The sequence below is a fragment of the Myotis myotis genome, unplaced genomic scaffold (genome assembly GCF_014108235.1).
Source record: "Myotis myotis isolate mMyoMyo1 unplaced genomic scaffold, mMyoMyo1.p scaffold_m19_p_4, whole genome shotgun sequence".
In the NCBI taxonomy this organism is placed as follows: Eukaryota; Metazoa; Chordata; class Mammalia; order Chiroptera; family Vespertilionidae; genus Myotis; species Myotis myotis.
The window spans coordinates 6,479,213-6,493,675 of record NW_023416346.1 but is presented as its reverse complement, the minus strand read 5'-3'; the positions used below and the strand labels follow the sequence as shown (position 1 = coordinate 6,493,675).

Here is a 14,463-nt window from a genome sequence, read left to right as displayed (position 1 = left end):
GCTAGGGCAGTGATGGCGAACCTATGACACGTGTGTCAGAGGTGACACGCGAACTCATTTTATTGGTTGATTTTTCTTTGTTAAATGGCATTTAAATATATAAAATAAATATCAAAAATATAAGTCTTTGCTTTACTATGGTTGCACATATCAAAAAAATTCTATATGTGATACGGCACCAGAGTTAAGTTAGGGTTTTTCAAAATGCTGACACGCTGAGCTCAAAAGGTTCGCCATCCCTGAGCTAGGGATATTTTATTTGCTTACTAGATGGTGTCAAAGTACAATAATAGTTAAAATGAATAGTGGAATACAAAGAAAAAATACTGAAGAATCAGAAAATTAGTTTATTAATCTATTTTTTTATTTATTTCTTTTAAATCCTCATCTGAGGATATTTTTCCATTGATTTTTTTTAAAGAGAGAGTGGGAGGGAGAGGGAGAGAAAGAGAGAGAGAGAGAAACATTGATGTGAGAGAGACCCTTCGATTGGTTGCCTCCCACATGCACCCCAACCAGCGCCGGGAACATGCAACCAAGGTACGTGCCCTTGACCAGAATGTGCCCTTGGTTGGAATCGAACCCAGGACCCTTCAGTCTGCAGGTCTATGCTCTATCCACTGAGCCAAACCAGGTAGGGCTATTAATCTATTTTTGAATTACATTTGGCATACAATATTATATTAGTTTCAGGTATACAACATAGTGATTAGACATTTATGTACCTTACAAAAGGATCACCCAGATAAGTCTAGTATCCATCTGACAACATACACAATTATTACAATATTATTATTTTTAATTTTTTAAATACATATATATTTTTAACAAAGTATGTTTTTATTTATTTTTTTATTTTTATTGATTTCAGAGAGGAAGGGAGAGGAAGAGAGAGAGAGAGAAACATCAGTGATGAGAGAGAACCATTGATCAGCTGCCCCCTGCATGCCCCTGACTGGGGATCAAGCCCACAACTGAGGCATGTGCTCTTGACTGGAATCGAACCCAGGACCCTTCAGTCCGCAGGCTGACACTCTATCCACTGAGCCAAACCAGCTAGGACATTTTAAAAAATTTTTTTATTTTAGAGAAAGAGAGGAAAGGAGACAGACAGCCAGAGACAGAGAAAGAGAAACATCAAGTTGTTTGACGTATTTATGCATTCATTGGTTGATGTGCCCTGACCTGGGGTTATGCCCTGACCCGGGATTGAACCCCGAAACCTTGGTGTGTGGGGACTACGCTCCAACCACCTGAGCTACCCAGCCAGGGCAGAATAATATTGACTATATCAGAAAATTAATCTGGCTCAGTGGTCTTGGGCAGAAGCTGAACACTTCTGCAGCCATCAGCTTCTGGAGAATTCCTAAGAATCTGCAGTTTGAAGCCCATGAATGTGTTTTCCATTGCTGCTCCAGGGTGGTTTGCCCTTTGATCACGCAGGCTTTGTTTAGGTGAGTGCTTCGGAAATGCAGACATCTGGAGGCGTCATCTGAGACGCCAGTTGTGTGAAATCACATTGGTTTGTAAAGGCGTAGACACTAGGGTTAGAAGTGAAATTACAAAACACCGTGGGTAGTCTGTTATTAACTGAGAAGTAGCTAACCAGAGGTGGTCCCCCAGGGAAATTAGATCTGATTGCCATCAAGGCTAATGGCAACATTTCAGTCCTTGGAAATCTGAGGCTTTCTCGGGACTTTGTTAATTTTGTTTTTAGAATTTTGTTTGGTCTCTCTAGTTTTTCTCATAAGTTTAAGGCATACTCACAAGTTTAAGGCATCTCTCTACTTTTTCTGAAGATTAAGAATGATAATGGCTGTAGCATTTCCCTTTTTTTATGGCTGTAAAGTTTCTGAGGGTTAAAACTATACAGAGTTGTTTTGTTTTTTGTTTTTTTTAACAGTTTTATTTATTTATTTATTTTATTATTTTTTTAAATATATTTTTTATTGATTAAGATATTACATATGTGTCCTTGTCCCCACGTTACCCTCTACCCCCCACCCCCCCCCACCCCCGCTCATGCCCTCACCCCCCCGTTGTCCATGTCCATTGATTAGGCCTATATGCTTGCATATAAGTCCTTTGGTTGATCTTTCCCCCTTACCCCCACCCTCCCCTACCTTCCCTCCAAGTCCCGACAGTCCAATCAATGCCTCTCCGTCTCTGGATCAGTCCTTGTTCATCAGCTTATGTTGTTCATTATATTCCACAAATGAGTGAGATCCTGTGGTATTTATCCGCTCTCCAGTTCCATCCATGCTGTGGCAAATGGTAAGAGTTCCTTTTTCTTCTTCCTCTTCTTAAAGAATACCTTTCAGCATTTCATATAATGCTGGTTTGGTGGTGAAGAACTCCTTTAGCTTTTTCTTATCCGTGAAGCTCTTTATCTGACCTTCTATTCTGAATGATAGCTTTGCTGGATAAAGTAATCTTGGTTGCAGGTTCTTGCTATTCATCACTTTGAATATTTCTTGCCAGTCTCTTCTGGCCTGCATGGTTTCTGTTGAGAAATCAGCTGACAGTCGTATGGGTACTCCCTTGTAGGTAACTGACTGTCTTTCTCTTGCTGCTTTTAAGATTCTCTCTTTATCTTTTGCTCTTGGCATTTTAATTATGATGTGTCTTGGTGTGGTCCTCCTTGGATTCCTTTTGTTTGGGGTTCTCTGCGCTTCCTGGACTTGTAAGTCCATTTCTTTCACCAGGTAGGGGAAGTTTTCTGTCATTATTTCTTCAAAAAGGTTTTCAATATCTTGCCCTCTCTCTCCTTCTGCTACCCCTATAATTCTGATGTTGGTACGCTTGAAGTTGTCCCAGAGGTTCCTTACACTATCTTCATATTTTTGGAATCTCTTTTCTTTTTTCTTTTTCGGTTGGGTATTTTTTGTTTCTTTGTATTTCAAATCTTTGACTTGATTCTTGGGATCCTCTTTTCTGCTGCTGGATCTCTGTAAATTATTCTTTATTTCAGTCAGTGTATGCTTAATTTCTAGTTGGTCCTTTTTCATGTCCTCCATGGTCTCCCTATACTTATTGAGGGATTCATTAAATTTATCGGCGGTTTCCATAAAATTCTTGAAAAACCTTATAACCGTGGCCTTAAACTCTATATCCAATCGTTTGCTTTCCTCCATTTCTGCCATTTGTGACCTGTTTCTTTGTCTCCGCATTTTGGCAGCTTCCCTGTGTTGATAGAGTGGCCCTGTGCGCCAGGTGTCCTGTAGGGCCCAGTAGCTCAGCCTCCCCAGTTACCTGGGGTGGACACTCTTGGTGCACTCTTGGTGCCTTGGTTGTTGTAGAATCACTGGGAGGAATTGACCTCCAGGCCAATTGGCTGTGAGAATCAGCTGTGTCTAAAGTGGGAGAACTTCTGTGCTGAAGACACCCTTCTGGGGCAAGACTTGCTTCAGTGGGGCTTTGGTGCTCACTGAGTCTGCTCCCTGAGTGCGTCCCTTATGGATCTGAGGAGTTGCAGTCTGGATGGACCCCCTCTGACCACTGGGTACAGTGGCTCCTGGATCTAAGGAGGTGCTAATTCAGCCTCTGCCTGAGGCCACACAGCAGGAGCCACGAAGAGGCTCAGCTGTGAAGCAATGCAAGCCGCTGCGGGGCCTTGGGCCTTCTCTTGGAAGTTCCAGGTCTGCCTGGTTCGGCTGCAGTTAGGTACATTCACATGCAAAAGCCTCTGCCGCAGCCTGGGTGGGGCGGGGTCTCAGGGAGTCAGAGGGCGGAGAAAGCGGCCATGGCCGATTCTCCGCCCGGAGTCGCGCGTCTCAGTGTTCCGGTAACGGCTGCAAGCACCTCTGAGGGAAAGCCGCCCTCAAGTTCGCTCGCTGCCGGACAGACCAGCCTCTCCCCGTATGAGTCCTGGGTCCCCAGAGACTTCCCGGAACCGGAGTTCAGAGCAGTCAGGAGCCTGTGACTCAAAAAGTCAGCCGCGTCCTCAGGTGCTACCCCCTTTCCTCGCGCGCGCGCGCCGCTGTACCTCTGCACTTCACCTCCGCAGCGCCTCTGGCTCTCAGCGTGCTTTTCTTTCCTTCTAGTTGTGGACTTTACACTCAGCCAGCCTTCCTGTTGTTCTGGATGATGTTTGCTCAGTCCTTTGCGGTAATTTTCAATTGTTGTGTGAGGCGATAATTTCCCGGTGTTTACCTATGCCGCCATCTTAGTTGCTCCACTGTTTTGTTTTTTTAAAAAAATATATTTTATTGATTTTTTTACAGAGAGGAAGGGAGAGGGATAGAGAGTTAGAAACATCGATCAGCTGCCTCCTGCACACTCCCTACTGGGGATGTGCCAGCAACCAAGGTACATGCCCTTGACCAGAATCAAACCTGGGATCCTTGAATCCGCAGGCTGATGCTCTATCCACTGAGCCAAACCGGTCAGGGCAAAACTATACAGAGTTTTTGACATACAGAAGGCCAAGAGACATATAAAAACATGCTCAAAGTCACTAATCATCTGAGATATGCAAAATCAAAACGACAATGCGGTATCATCTCACACCTGTCAGATTGGCTATCATCAACAAATCAACAAATGACAAGTGCTGGAGAGGATGCGGAGAAAAAGGAACCCTCGTGCACTGCTGGTGGGAATGCAGACTGGTGCAGCCACTGTGGGGAACAGAATGGAGTTTCCTCAAAAAGTTAAAAATGGAACTCCCATTTGACCCAGTGCTCCCACTTCTGGGAATATGTCCCAAGAAACTGGAAACACCAATCAAAAAGGATATATGCACCCCTATGTTCGTAGCAGCACAATTCATCATAGCTAAGATTTGGAAACAGCCTAAGTGCCCATCAGCAGATGAGTGGATTAAAAAACTGATACATCTACACATGAAATACTACGCTGTTGTGACAAAGAAGGAATTCTTACCATTTGCAACAGCATGGATGGACCTGGAGAGCATTATGCTAAGTGAAATAAGCCAGTGGGAGAAAGATAAATATCACATGATCTCACTCATTGTGGAATATAATGAACAACATATACTGATGAACAAAAATAGAGCCCGAGGAAAAAAAATTTAGACTATAATAGAAGTAATCTTGCTACTTGCAGATTTTTAATATTTCCTACAACTTTTGTGATATTATACTATGTTAGTACAGTTTTGGTAATATTATTATATTTAAAATCTTTTTGAAATATTAATGGTTATTGCATATAAATGGCATGTAATTATTTTGTATCTACAATCTGGTAATAGATTTATTTTGTATATTGTAAAAAAATAAAAAATAAAACTACTATAAAGCATAAAAAACTATACAGAGTTTTTAAACAACAGAGTTGTTTTTTTAAAGGTATTTTTTATTTTATAGAGGAAAGGAGAGGGAGAGAGAGACAGGAACATCAATGATGAGAGAGGATCATTGATCGGCTGCTTCCTGCATGCCATACACTGGGGATTAAGCTCACAACCCAGGCATGTGCCCTGACCTGGGAATTGAACCATATCCTCCTGGTTCATAGGTCAACGCTCAACCACTGAAACATGCCAGCTGAGCAATTACAGAGTTATTTAAATACATGCAATGCATGTCCCTGTTATTGAAAAGATGCCGAAACCGGTTTGGCTCAGTGGATAGAGCGTCGGCCTGCGGACTGAAAGGTCCCAGGTTCGATTCCGGTCAAGGGCGTGTACCTGGGTTGCGGGCATATCCCCAGTGGGAGATGTGCAGGAGGCAGCTGATCGATGTTTCTCTCTCATTGATGTTTCTGACTCTCTATCTCTCTCCCTTCCTCTCTGTAAAAAATCAATAAAATATATATTTAAAAAAAAAGAAAAGAAAAGAAAAGATAAGTTGAGATACTCCATCAGGAATACAAAAGGGAGCAATCCCCCCTCTCATTTCAGGTGAAGCTCAATTCACCCAGAAAGGAAACCACAAGAACACGCTCATGGCCCCTTTGGAAGTGTTTAAAAGGGCCTTGAGTCTTTGGTTCCTATCCACGTCCTGCCTTTATAGTCTTTGCCATCCTATATAATAAAACCTTAATATGCAAATCGACCAAACAGGGAAACGACCAGTCGTTATGACATGCACTGACCACCAGGGAGCAGCCACTCAATGCAGGAGCTGCACCCTGGTGGTCAGTGTGCTCCCACAGGGAGAGCTTAGCTCAGCCAGAAGTCAGGCTCATGGCTGGCGAGCACAACGATGGTGGTGGTGGCGGGAGCCTCTCCCGCCTCCGCTGCAGGCTGTTGGTAAGAAGCAAAGGGTCCCGGACTGCGAGAGGGCACAGGCCTGGCTGAGGGACCTCCTCCCCCAGCACATGAAATTTCATGAACTGGGCCTCTAGTGATTATATATTGGAGGTATGGCATTCTAGGGGACTTTCCCAGTAAGACCCTTAAAGTTACCCCATCGCTCGACCAGGTGGCTAAATTGGTTGGAGGGTGGTCCCATACACCAAAAGGTAGCAGGTTCGATTCCTGGTCAAGGCATATATGGATTGGTTGCACCTATCCCAACTGGGGACCAAATCGGCAACCCAGGCATGTATGTGAGACAACACTCCAACCAACTGAGCTACACTGGCCAGGACTGTTTGTTGACTTATTGATGATAGCCATTCTGACAGGTGTCAGGTGATATTTCCCCTTTTGCAGAACTGATGTAGCTATTCACAGACCTTTATTTTTGTTGTTGTTAATCCTTACTAGTGGACATTCTTTCCATTGATTTTTTTTTTAGAGAGAGTGGAAGAAGGAGGAGGAGGAAGAAGAGGAAGAGAAGGCAGAGAGAGAGAGAGAGAGAGAGAGAGAGAGAGAGAGAGAGAGAGAGAACATCAATGTGAGAGAGAGAGAGAGATACATTGATTGGTTGATTCTTGTTGTGCCCTGACAGGGGATCAAACCCACAACCTTGGTGATTCAGGATAATGCTGTAACCAACTGAGCTACCTGGCCAGGGCCAAAGGACTGAGGGCTTTAATTTTTTGCTGGCTATCCCCTGGAGGCCACCATCAGCTCCTTACTGCACGAAGTTCCCCAAAGTGGCCACTTGCTTCATCAGAGCCAGCAAGGGAGTGAAAGTCTCCTCCCTTGAAATGACAAGATGGTTGTCTCAAACTCATCTACATATATAAAAGCCTAAGTGACTGTTTGACCATTCCACCAGTAGCTATGATGGGCACTGTCCACCAGGGGGCAGATGCTCCAGCTGGTAGGTTAATTTGCTCCTGGAGTACGGCCAATTGAGACTGGGTGAGACAGGCCGGACATGCCCTGGAGCCCTCCCGTGGTCCCTCCCCAGCCGGCCGGCCTGATAGGGGTCCCTTGGCCTGGCCTGTGCCCTCTCACAATCCAGGACCCCTTGGGGGATGTCAGAGAGCCACAGGCCAGGCCAAGGGACCCCATCGGTGCACGAATCCATGCACTGGGCCTCTAGTTTTTAACATAAATACATGTAAGCATATACTTCTGGTCTCCTTAGTCATGCACACACTCAAGGGGAGGGGATTACACAAAAATGTGAATGCCAGGAGGCAAGGATCATGGGAGCCACCTTAAGCATGTGTCCATTATACCAGCCTTGGGTATTTGATCTTCAGCTCCATAAGGAGATGCATATAAGGATTTTCATTGTAAAGTTGTTTGTAATACTGAGGAGCTGGAGGCAGTTAAAATCAATGGATTAGATATACTCATAGCAACATAAATGGATCTTTCTTTTCTGCACTTTTAATTTATGCCATGTTACCATACTTCATTTTAACTCCAAAATGCAAATATCTTTATCTGATTATAATAGTAATACATACTTATTGCAACATTTTTTTCAGACAACAGAGAAAAGTGTAAAGGAGAAAGTGACAAATCATTAGTTATCTCCCCACCCATACATCACCACTAACATTTCCTTCCCATGGATACACAAGTTTTACCAAAGATTTTTCCCCTTTGATGTGCCACTTTAAGTGGTTGAAATACTCTCTGGAACAATGAATGGGTAAAACCTACCTATCTATGGAATTATGTAAAAACAAGTAAATAAAATAAAGATAGAGACAGTAGGAGGGTTGTAGAGATAGAAAGAGTCAGAGGCAGGGAGACAGATGGGAGAGGAAGACAGAGTTATGGGCACAGAAGGACAAAGAGAACCACGGAGAGCCATAGAGAGATGAAGATACTAGCAAAGAGATAAGGACAGGATGGAAAGGAGCATTTATTGAGCTCCTACTGAATGTCATTCTTATTAAAACTTCGAAGTCATTATGAGAGGCAATTACTAGTAACCCCTTTATGCAGGTGATGAGGCGAGCTTTAGAATGGTGAACTGACTTGTCCATGGTCACATCACTCGAATTGAACCTATGGCTCTGTAAAGGGCCTGGTCCATAAAGGTGTTCTGTAACTGTTCATCCAGTGAACAAGGTCATATATCTGCTCCTCAAGGCAGAAGAGGTGGGGACCAGACCTCCATTCCACTCATCTGAGTCAATTTTTCCAGTCTGTTTGCTAAGGCGACAGCAAGGTCTGTTGCCTGGGCAACTGCCCTCCAAGTGCCATGGCAACCGCCATCACAGTCTCCAGCTCTCCACTTTGCCCCTTGGGCATCTCCATGGAGACCGGCTGGATGGAGAGGCTGCAGGGGGAGCTCTGGAGGATGCGCCTGCGTCTAGTGGCGGGAGGGGGTGTGCAGGGGATGGCAGGGGCCCCCCCACACCCCCCACCCCGGCGTGCGCAGTCGCAGAGCACCGCAGCCTGGACCGCTAGCCCAGGCGCTGCGCATTTGCCAGCCAGTCCGCCCGTCCGGAGCCCGGCTCGCTGGGGCAGCATGGCGGGGTCGCCACTGCTCGGCGGGCCGCGGGCCGGGGGCGCCGGTCTTCTGGTCCTGCTGCTGCTGGGCTTACTTCGGCCGCCCGCCGCTCTCTGCGCACGGCCGGTAAAGGTGCGACCCCGGGCGGGCAATGGGGGTGGGGAGGATGCTACTCCAGCCTCGCTGGCCCTGGCTCCCCGGACGTGCGGAGACGTCTGTTAGGGTGGCCCGGGGTCCCACCGCCAGGGCCAGGCTGGGTCTCTGGGGATGCGGGTGGCAGTAGCTTGGGCTCAGCCCGCAGCCGCGCCCTGCCCATCCCTCTCCGCCTGGCGCCCGTGGCGCTGTTCATGGGACCAGCACGTATTAAGGAAGGGGATGCGCGCATCGATTTGTGTGCGCGTGTGATGTGACGACAGGGGGTGAGGTGTGGTGTCCTTGTGTGTGTCCTTTGCTGTGAGCGCTTCCGAGGGTCCCCACAAAGGTGTCGTTAGTGGGTGCAATGCGCGTGAATGCCGGGGGTGCTTCTGTGTGTCTTTTCTTAGTAACACCCTGTGTATGTTTGTGAATCCTACAGCAATGACGTGACCTTTGGGCGTGTCTGTGTTTGTGTGTGTGCATGCGCGTGTGGGCGCGCGCGCACGCCTCTGTGATTTTGGCTTTGCCTGGGAGGGCGTGGTCTTTGCGTCCCCGTGTATATTTCGGTCCTGTAAGACTGAGCGACTAAGATTTTGGACGTGTGTTCGTGAGGCTGCTTCTCCCTGAGTCTTTGTGCAGCTATGTCATTGTGGGAAGAGAGGCCCTGTCTCTGCTGCATTGTGTCTTTAAGGGGGTGCTGCGTGTCCTTGCATCTGGATAGCTTGGCCATTGTAACTGCATGAGCAGCCATGCGTGGACGCGTGCAGTTCCTTTTGCGTGCCTGGGGTAAGGCTGGGTTGCATATGTGCCATCTCAAGGCCTGTGTGTGTGAGGCTCTGATTGCTGGTGATTGTGATTCCTTGGAGGCTGAGGGGTGGTGGATGCCAAGGGCACTTGGGGCCCATCCTCCTCTAACTCTTCAGAGCTGGAGGATTTCAAAAATTATTAAATATTGTATATATGACATAATATCATTAACATATATGTTCAATGTGAGGAATAATGATAAAATAACCCCCATGGGTCCTACCACTCAGTTTAAGAAACAGAACGTGACCAGAGAAGCCCTTCTCTTCCATAATAATTATCCTACATTTCCTGTTCTTTGATCCCTTACTTTTGTTTTGTTTGTACCTTACGACATATGCAATATCTTGTTTAGTTTTTCCTCATGGAAATGGAATCACACCGGTTCTGCTCTCTGGTCATCACTAGGAAGTCATTAGGTGGCTTAGTCTCAGGTATCTGCAGTGGAATTCGTTTTCTCTCTCTACACTGGTTGTGAGACACCTTCACATTGAAGTGTGTGGCTATAATTCATTTTTAAACATTTTTATTTATTGATTTTAGAGAGAGGGAGGGAGAGAGAGAGAGAGAGAGAGAGAGAGATTGATTTGTCCTAACCCAAAACCTTGGCATATTGGGATGATGCTCTAACCAGGGTCTATAATTCATTTTTTATTGCTGCATAATATTCTATCCCATGAGTATATCATTAGTATATGAGTGCCTTGGCCAGGTATTTCAGTTGGTTAAAGTGTTGTCCTGATACACCAAGGTTTCAGGTTCGATCCCTGCTCAGAGCACACATGAGACTTAACCAGCGAATGCATAATAAATGGAATAACAGATCTCTCTCTCTCTGAAAAATCAATAAATAAAATTTTTTTTAAAGCGTATGAGTATATCATGGTTTATGGACGCATTCTCAATGTCACTAGACATTTGGGTTGTTTCCAGGCTTTTCTTTCTTTTTTGCTCCTTCCACTTTTATGCTATTACAGTGCTGCTGTAATTTTTAACGAACTTGTGTCCAGTAGCATATGAACAAAAGCTACACTGAAGGGTAAAATACCCCAGGAGTGGGTCACAGGAGATGTACATCTTTTTAGACATTGCCAAAATGTTCTTCAAAGTTATTTTGGCAATTGATTGCCAACCAGCAAAGTATGAGAGTTTCCGTTTTTTGCACAGCCATGCCAACATTGGCCATTAGACTTTTTGCCTTGTTAGCAACCTTTTGGCTGTGTTATGCATCGTATCTCACTGGTATTTTAATTTGCATTTTCCTAGTTACTACTTAAGTTTACTATGTTTCATATGTTTAGTAACTGCTTTTGTTTCCTTTTTGTGAAATACTTGATCATGAATTTTGCCTGTTTCTTATTGCTTTTAAATGTTCTTTGAATATTGGATACTAATCCTTTATTCGGTTTGTGTTGCAGGCATCTTCTTCCACTCTGGCTTGCTTTTGGTTCTTATTTTTAAAGTTAATTTTATTTTATTGTATTGATTTTAGAGTGAGAGAAACATCAACGTGAGAGAGAAACAGGGGTGGGTTGCCTCCTGCACACGCCAGAGCAGGAATCGAACCCGCTACCTTTTGGTGTACTGGACGATGCTCCAACCAACAGAGCCACCTGGCCAGGGCTACTTTTCATTCTTTTTATGGTGTCTTCAGACAAAAAGAAATTCTCAGTTTTAATGTCAAATTTATTTCTTTTCCATTTTCTTAAATTTGGGTCAGTTGTTCCTACATGATTTATTGAAGAAGTCTGTAGCAAGTGTCAATATGTGTGGGTCTGTTTCTACGCTCTCTTTAATCCTGTTGTTTCCTGTGCTGTGTCTAATCTTCTGTTTAATTTGCCTGTTTAGTTTTTAACTTGATTTAAAATGTATTCCTAGATATTCTAGATGTTTATTTCTCAAATCCTCATTCATAGTCAGTTTTATGTCCTGGCTCAGACTTTTGATACCCTCTTTTATTTCTTTAAATTGATTGCAATTATATCAAAACTGTCTGAACTGCAAATTAGTCACCGGGTAATTTATTCTACAGATAGACTTGCATACATGCCAAATGGTATATGAACACCATTATTCATTCCAGCATCATTTATAAGATAGCAAAAGATTGGAAACACCTCAATGTTCATCAATTGAGGACTGGTTAAATATTGTACATCCACACAAAATGGATTCAATGCAGAAGATGGGGGAGGGGGGGAGGGAAGAAAGACACAAAAGAAAGAAAGGATGTTTTTAAGAACCAGATGTAGATCCAGATTCCCAAAAGCAAGGTGTGAAGTCTGCTACCTTTTGGGTAAAACAAGTGGACAGTAGGAACCTATAAAATGCAAATATAGGCTCCCATTGTCCACAATATTAACATAGAAAAGTCTATAGCTGTCTTATCTGCCATTTCCAGAAGCCCTAAGGCAAGTTCTGAATCACTGAGAAATTGCTATGGGGGGGGGGGGAGCTAGGGGTCTTTTGTGGTCTCAAGTGTGTCCGAGATATTTGGGGGGTCTCCAGTGGCCTTAGGGGTGCCTGGGTATGGTGCCTTTGGAGACCCCCGGGTCTGGGGTCCCTGGCCTGACGGACGCCACTCTTCCCTCCACTTTGTCTTTCCGCAGGAGCCCCGCGGCCTGGGCGCAGCCTCGGCGCCCTTGGGTGAGGCCGGGGTCCCCAGGCGCTTCAGGCGGGCAGCGGCTCGGGGCGAGGCGGCGGAGGCCGTGCAGGAGCTGGCACGGGCGCTGGCGCACCTGCTGGAGGCCGAACGGCAGGAGCGGGCGCGGGCCGAGGCGCAGGAGGCCGAGGACCAGCAGGCGCGCGTCCTGGCGCAGCTGCTGCGCGTCTGGGGCGCTCCCCGCACCACCGACCCGGCCCCGGGCCTGGAGGACGATCCGGACGCGCCCGCCGCGCAGCTGGCCCGCGCCCTGCTCCGCGCGCGCCTGGACCCCGCCGCCCTCGCCGCCCAGCTGGTCCCCGCCCCTGTCCCTGCCGCGGCACTGCGACCCCGGCCCCCAATCTACGATGATGGCCCCGCGGGCCCCGAGGCGGAGGACGCCGGGGACGACACGTCTGATGTGGACCCCGAACTGCTGAGGTTGCGGACACGGGGATGGGCGGGCGCCTGCATCCCGGGCGAACACGTGGATTCTGGGACCCTAGGAGGGAGGGAGGCCCTGGACCCAGGGTGTGGGTATGGCGATGTCTGGCTGGGGGACTTCGAAGCCTGTGTTTTGGGGGGGAGGATGGGGAAGCGGGGACAGTATGGGGTTGCAGGGCCGTCTGGGTCCTAGGGCCGGGGCGTTGATGAGCCGACACACCCTTACTGCCTCCGTTCTGCTCCCCTCCCTGCAGGTACTTGCTGGGGCGGATCCTCACGGGAAGCGCGGATTCCGATGTTGGGGCTCCCCAACGCCGCCGCCTCCGCCGCGCCGCGGCCGACCAGGACCTGGGCCCTGATGTGCCGCCTGATGGGGTGCTGGGGGCCCTCCTGCGCGTGAAGCGCCTGGAGACCCCCGCGCCCCAGGCGCGCCGCCTCTTGCCGCCCTGAGCACCGCCGGGATCCTGCTCGCCCTCGGGTCCAGGGCCACCCCTCACCCCGCCCCCGACACCCCAACTCCTCAAAGGCATGACTGCTCCCCCGCCGGCGAGGGCCCTTAGCCGCCCCTCCCCCGACACCCCGACTGCTGCCCACTCCTCCCCCAACACCCCCCCCCCCCATGGTTTCCTGGCCGCTGGCTGGGCTGCTCCTCTGCCAGCCAGGACCCATGGCCGCCCCTCCCCCGACACCCGCAGGTCCCCACCAGCCGTAGTTACTGCCCTCAGAACGCCCCAAGATCGCCACCCCTGGTCCCCCAATAAATAAGATCTAAAGCAGCTATGCATTGTCTGAGTGGCCGTTTCTAGGGGCTGGTGATGGCCGCCCCCCCCCTTTTTTTGATGGCCCCTCGCCTTGGTCTGACTCCTTAGAGACCCTTCCTTAGTCTGTGCCCCACTTCTAGGCCTCACTCGGGCTGGGCTTTGGTGCCACTTTCAAGCTACCAGCATAAGAGAAAGGGAGTGGACTGCAAAGCCAGGGCTCAGCCCTCCCAACCCATTCACATACTGGCATGAAACTGAGCAGTACCAGAAATGAGCATCTGGGCCTCCAGGTCGTTAAGAAAGTGTTATTTGTCAAGGTAGAATGATAGGGCAGAGCTTACATTTGTTAGCTTGATTTGTAATGTTTAAATATTTCTATCGTATAGAACCCACTCTATCTGTATTGCCTAGTTCTGAAGATACTGGGAGTTGGTGTTGGTAGCTGGTCTGTGGTCATAGCCTTTGCATTGGCTATTCCCTCTGCCCCTAGTTATCTGCAAGTTTTTGTTTAAATGTCACCTACTCAATAAGGCTTTATCCCTTCATCTGCCTTTAATACATGGCCTTATGTCATACAAGGGCAGGGATTTTGTGTGTGTGTGTGTGTGTGTGTGTGTGTGTGTCTGCCTCTACATCCTTTGTACCCAAAGCCAGGCCTGGCACACAGCGGGCTTCCCCACATTTCTTGAATGAAAGAGTTCTCACAATTCAACTACCATTCTAACCAGTTTCACACCCACCCACATAATGTTGGGCATGGAAGCAGCTTTGAAACCTGAGAACATTTATTTCGTTTTGCACAAATTCTCTGAACTTGACAAAATATAACCAACAGTATGTTCCACAGTACCAAAACCCCACCACCGAACGAAAACCTCCCCAGAAGAGGGGTCCATCT

General features: G+C 47.4%; 1 protein-coding gene across 2 annotated transcripts; it reads left to right on the top strand.

Annotated features, from left to right (window-relative positions):
• Positions 1–8,691: 8,691 nt before the first annotated feature.
• On the top strand, positions 8,692–13,575 carry PCSK1N (proprotein convertase subtilisin/kexin type 1 inhibitor). Of its 2 annotated transcripts, none has more exons than XM_036306082.1 (3): positions 8,692–8,903; positions 12,329–12,801; positions 13,059–13,575. In XM_036306082.1, the coding sequence occupies exons 1-3, from the start codon at positions 8,796–8,798 to the stop codon at positions 13,252–13,254; spliced, it is 777 nt and encodes a 258-aa protein (XP_036161975.1). In that variant the 5' UTR covers positions 8,692–8,795; the 3' UTR covers positions 13,255–13,575. The 2 variants fall into 2 exon arrangements, with proteins under 2 accessions (XP_036161975.1, XP_036161974.1); XM_036306081.1 differs by having other exon boundaries at positions 8,695–8,909; positions 13,059–13,572.
• Positions 13,576–14,463: the final 888 nt, after the last annotated feature.

Excerpts from the sequence above, each read along its gene's own strand:
- PCSK1N (XM_036306081.1), top strand. The coding sequence starts at position 8,796 with ATGGCGGGGTCGCCACTGCTCGGCGGGCCGCGGGCCGGGGGCGCCGGT. Across the intron at positions 8,910-12,328 it reads TCTGCGCACGGCCGGTAAAG|GAGCCCCGCGGCCTGGGCGC; the intron begins GTGCGACCCCGG and ends GTCTTTCCGCAG. Across the intron at positions 12,802-13,058 it reads GTGGACCCCGAACTGCTGAG|GTACTTGCTGGGGCGGATCC; the intron begins GTTGCGGACACG and ends CCCTCCCTGCAG.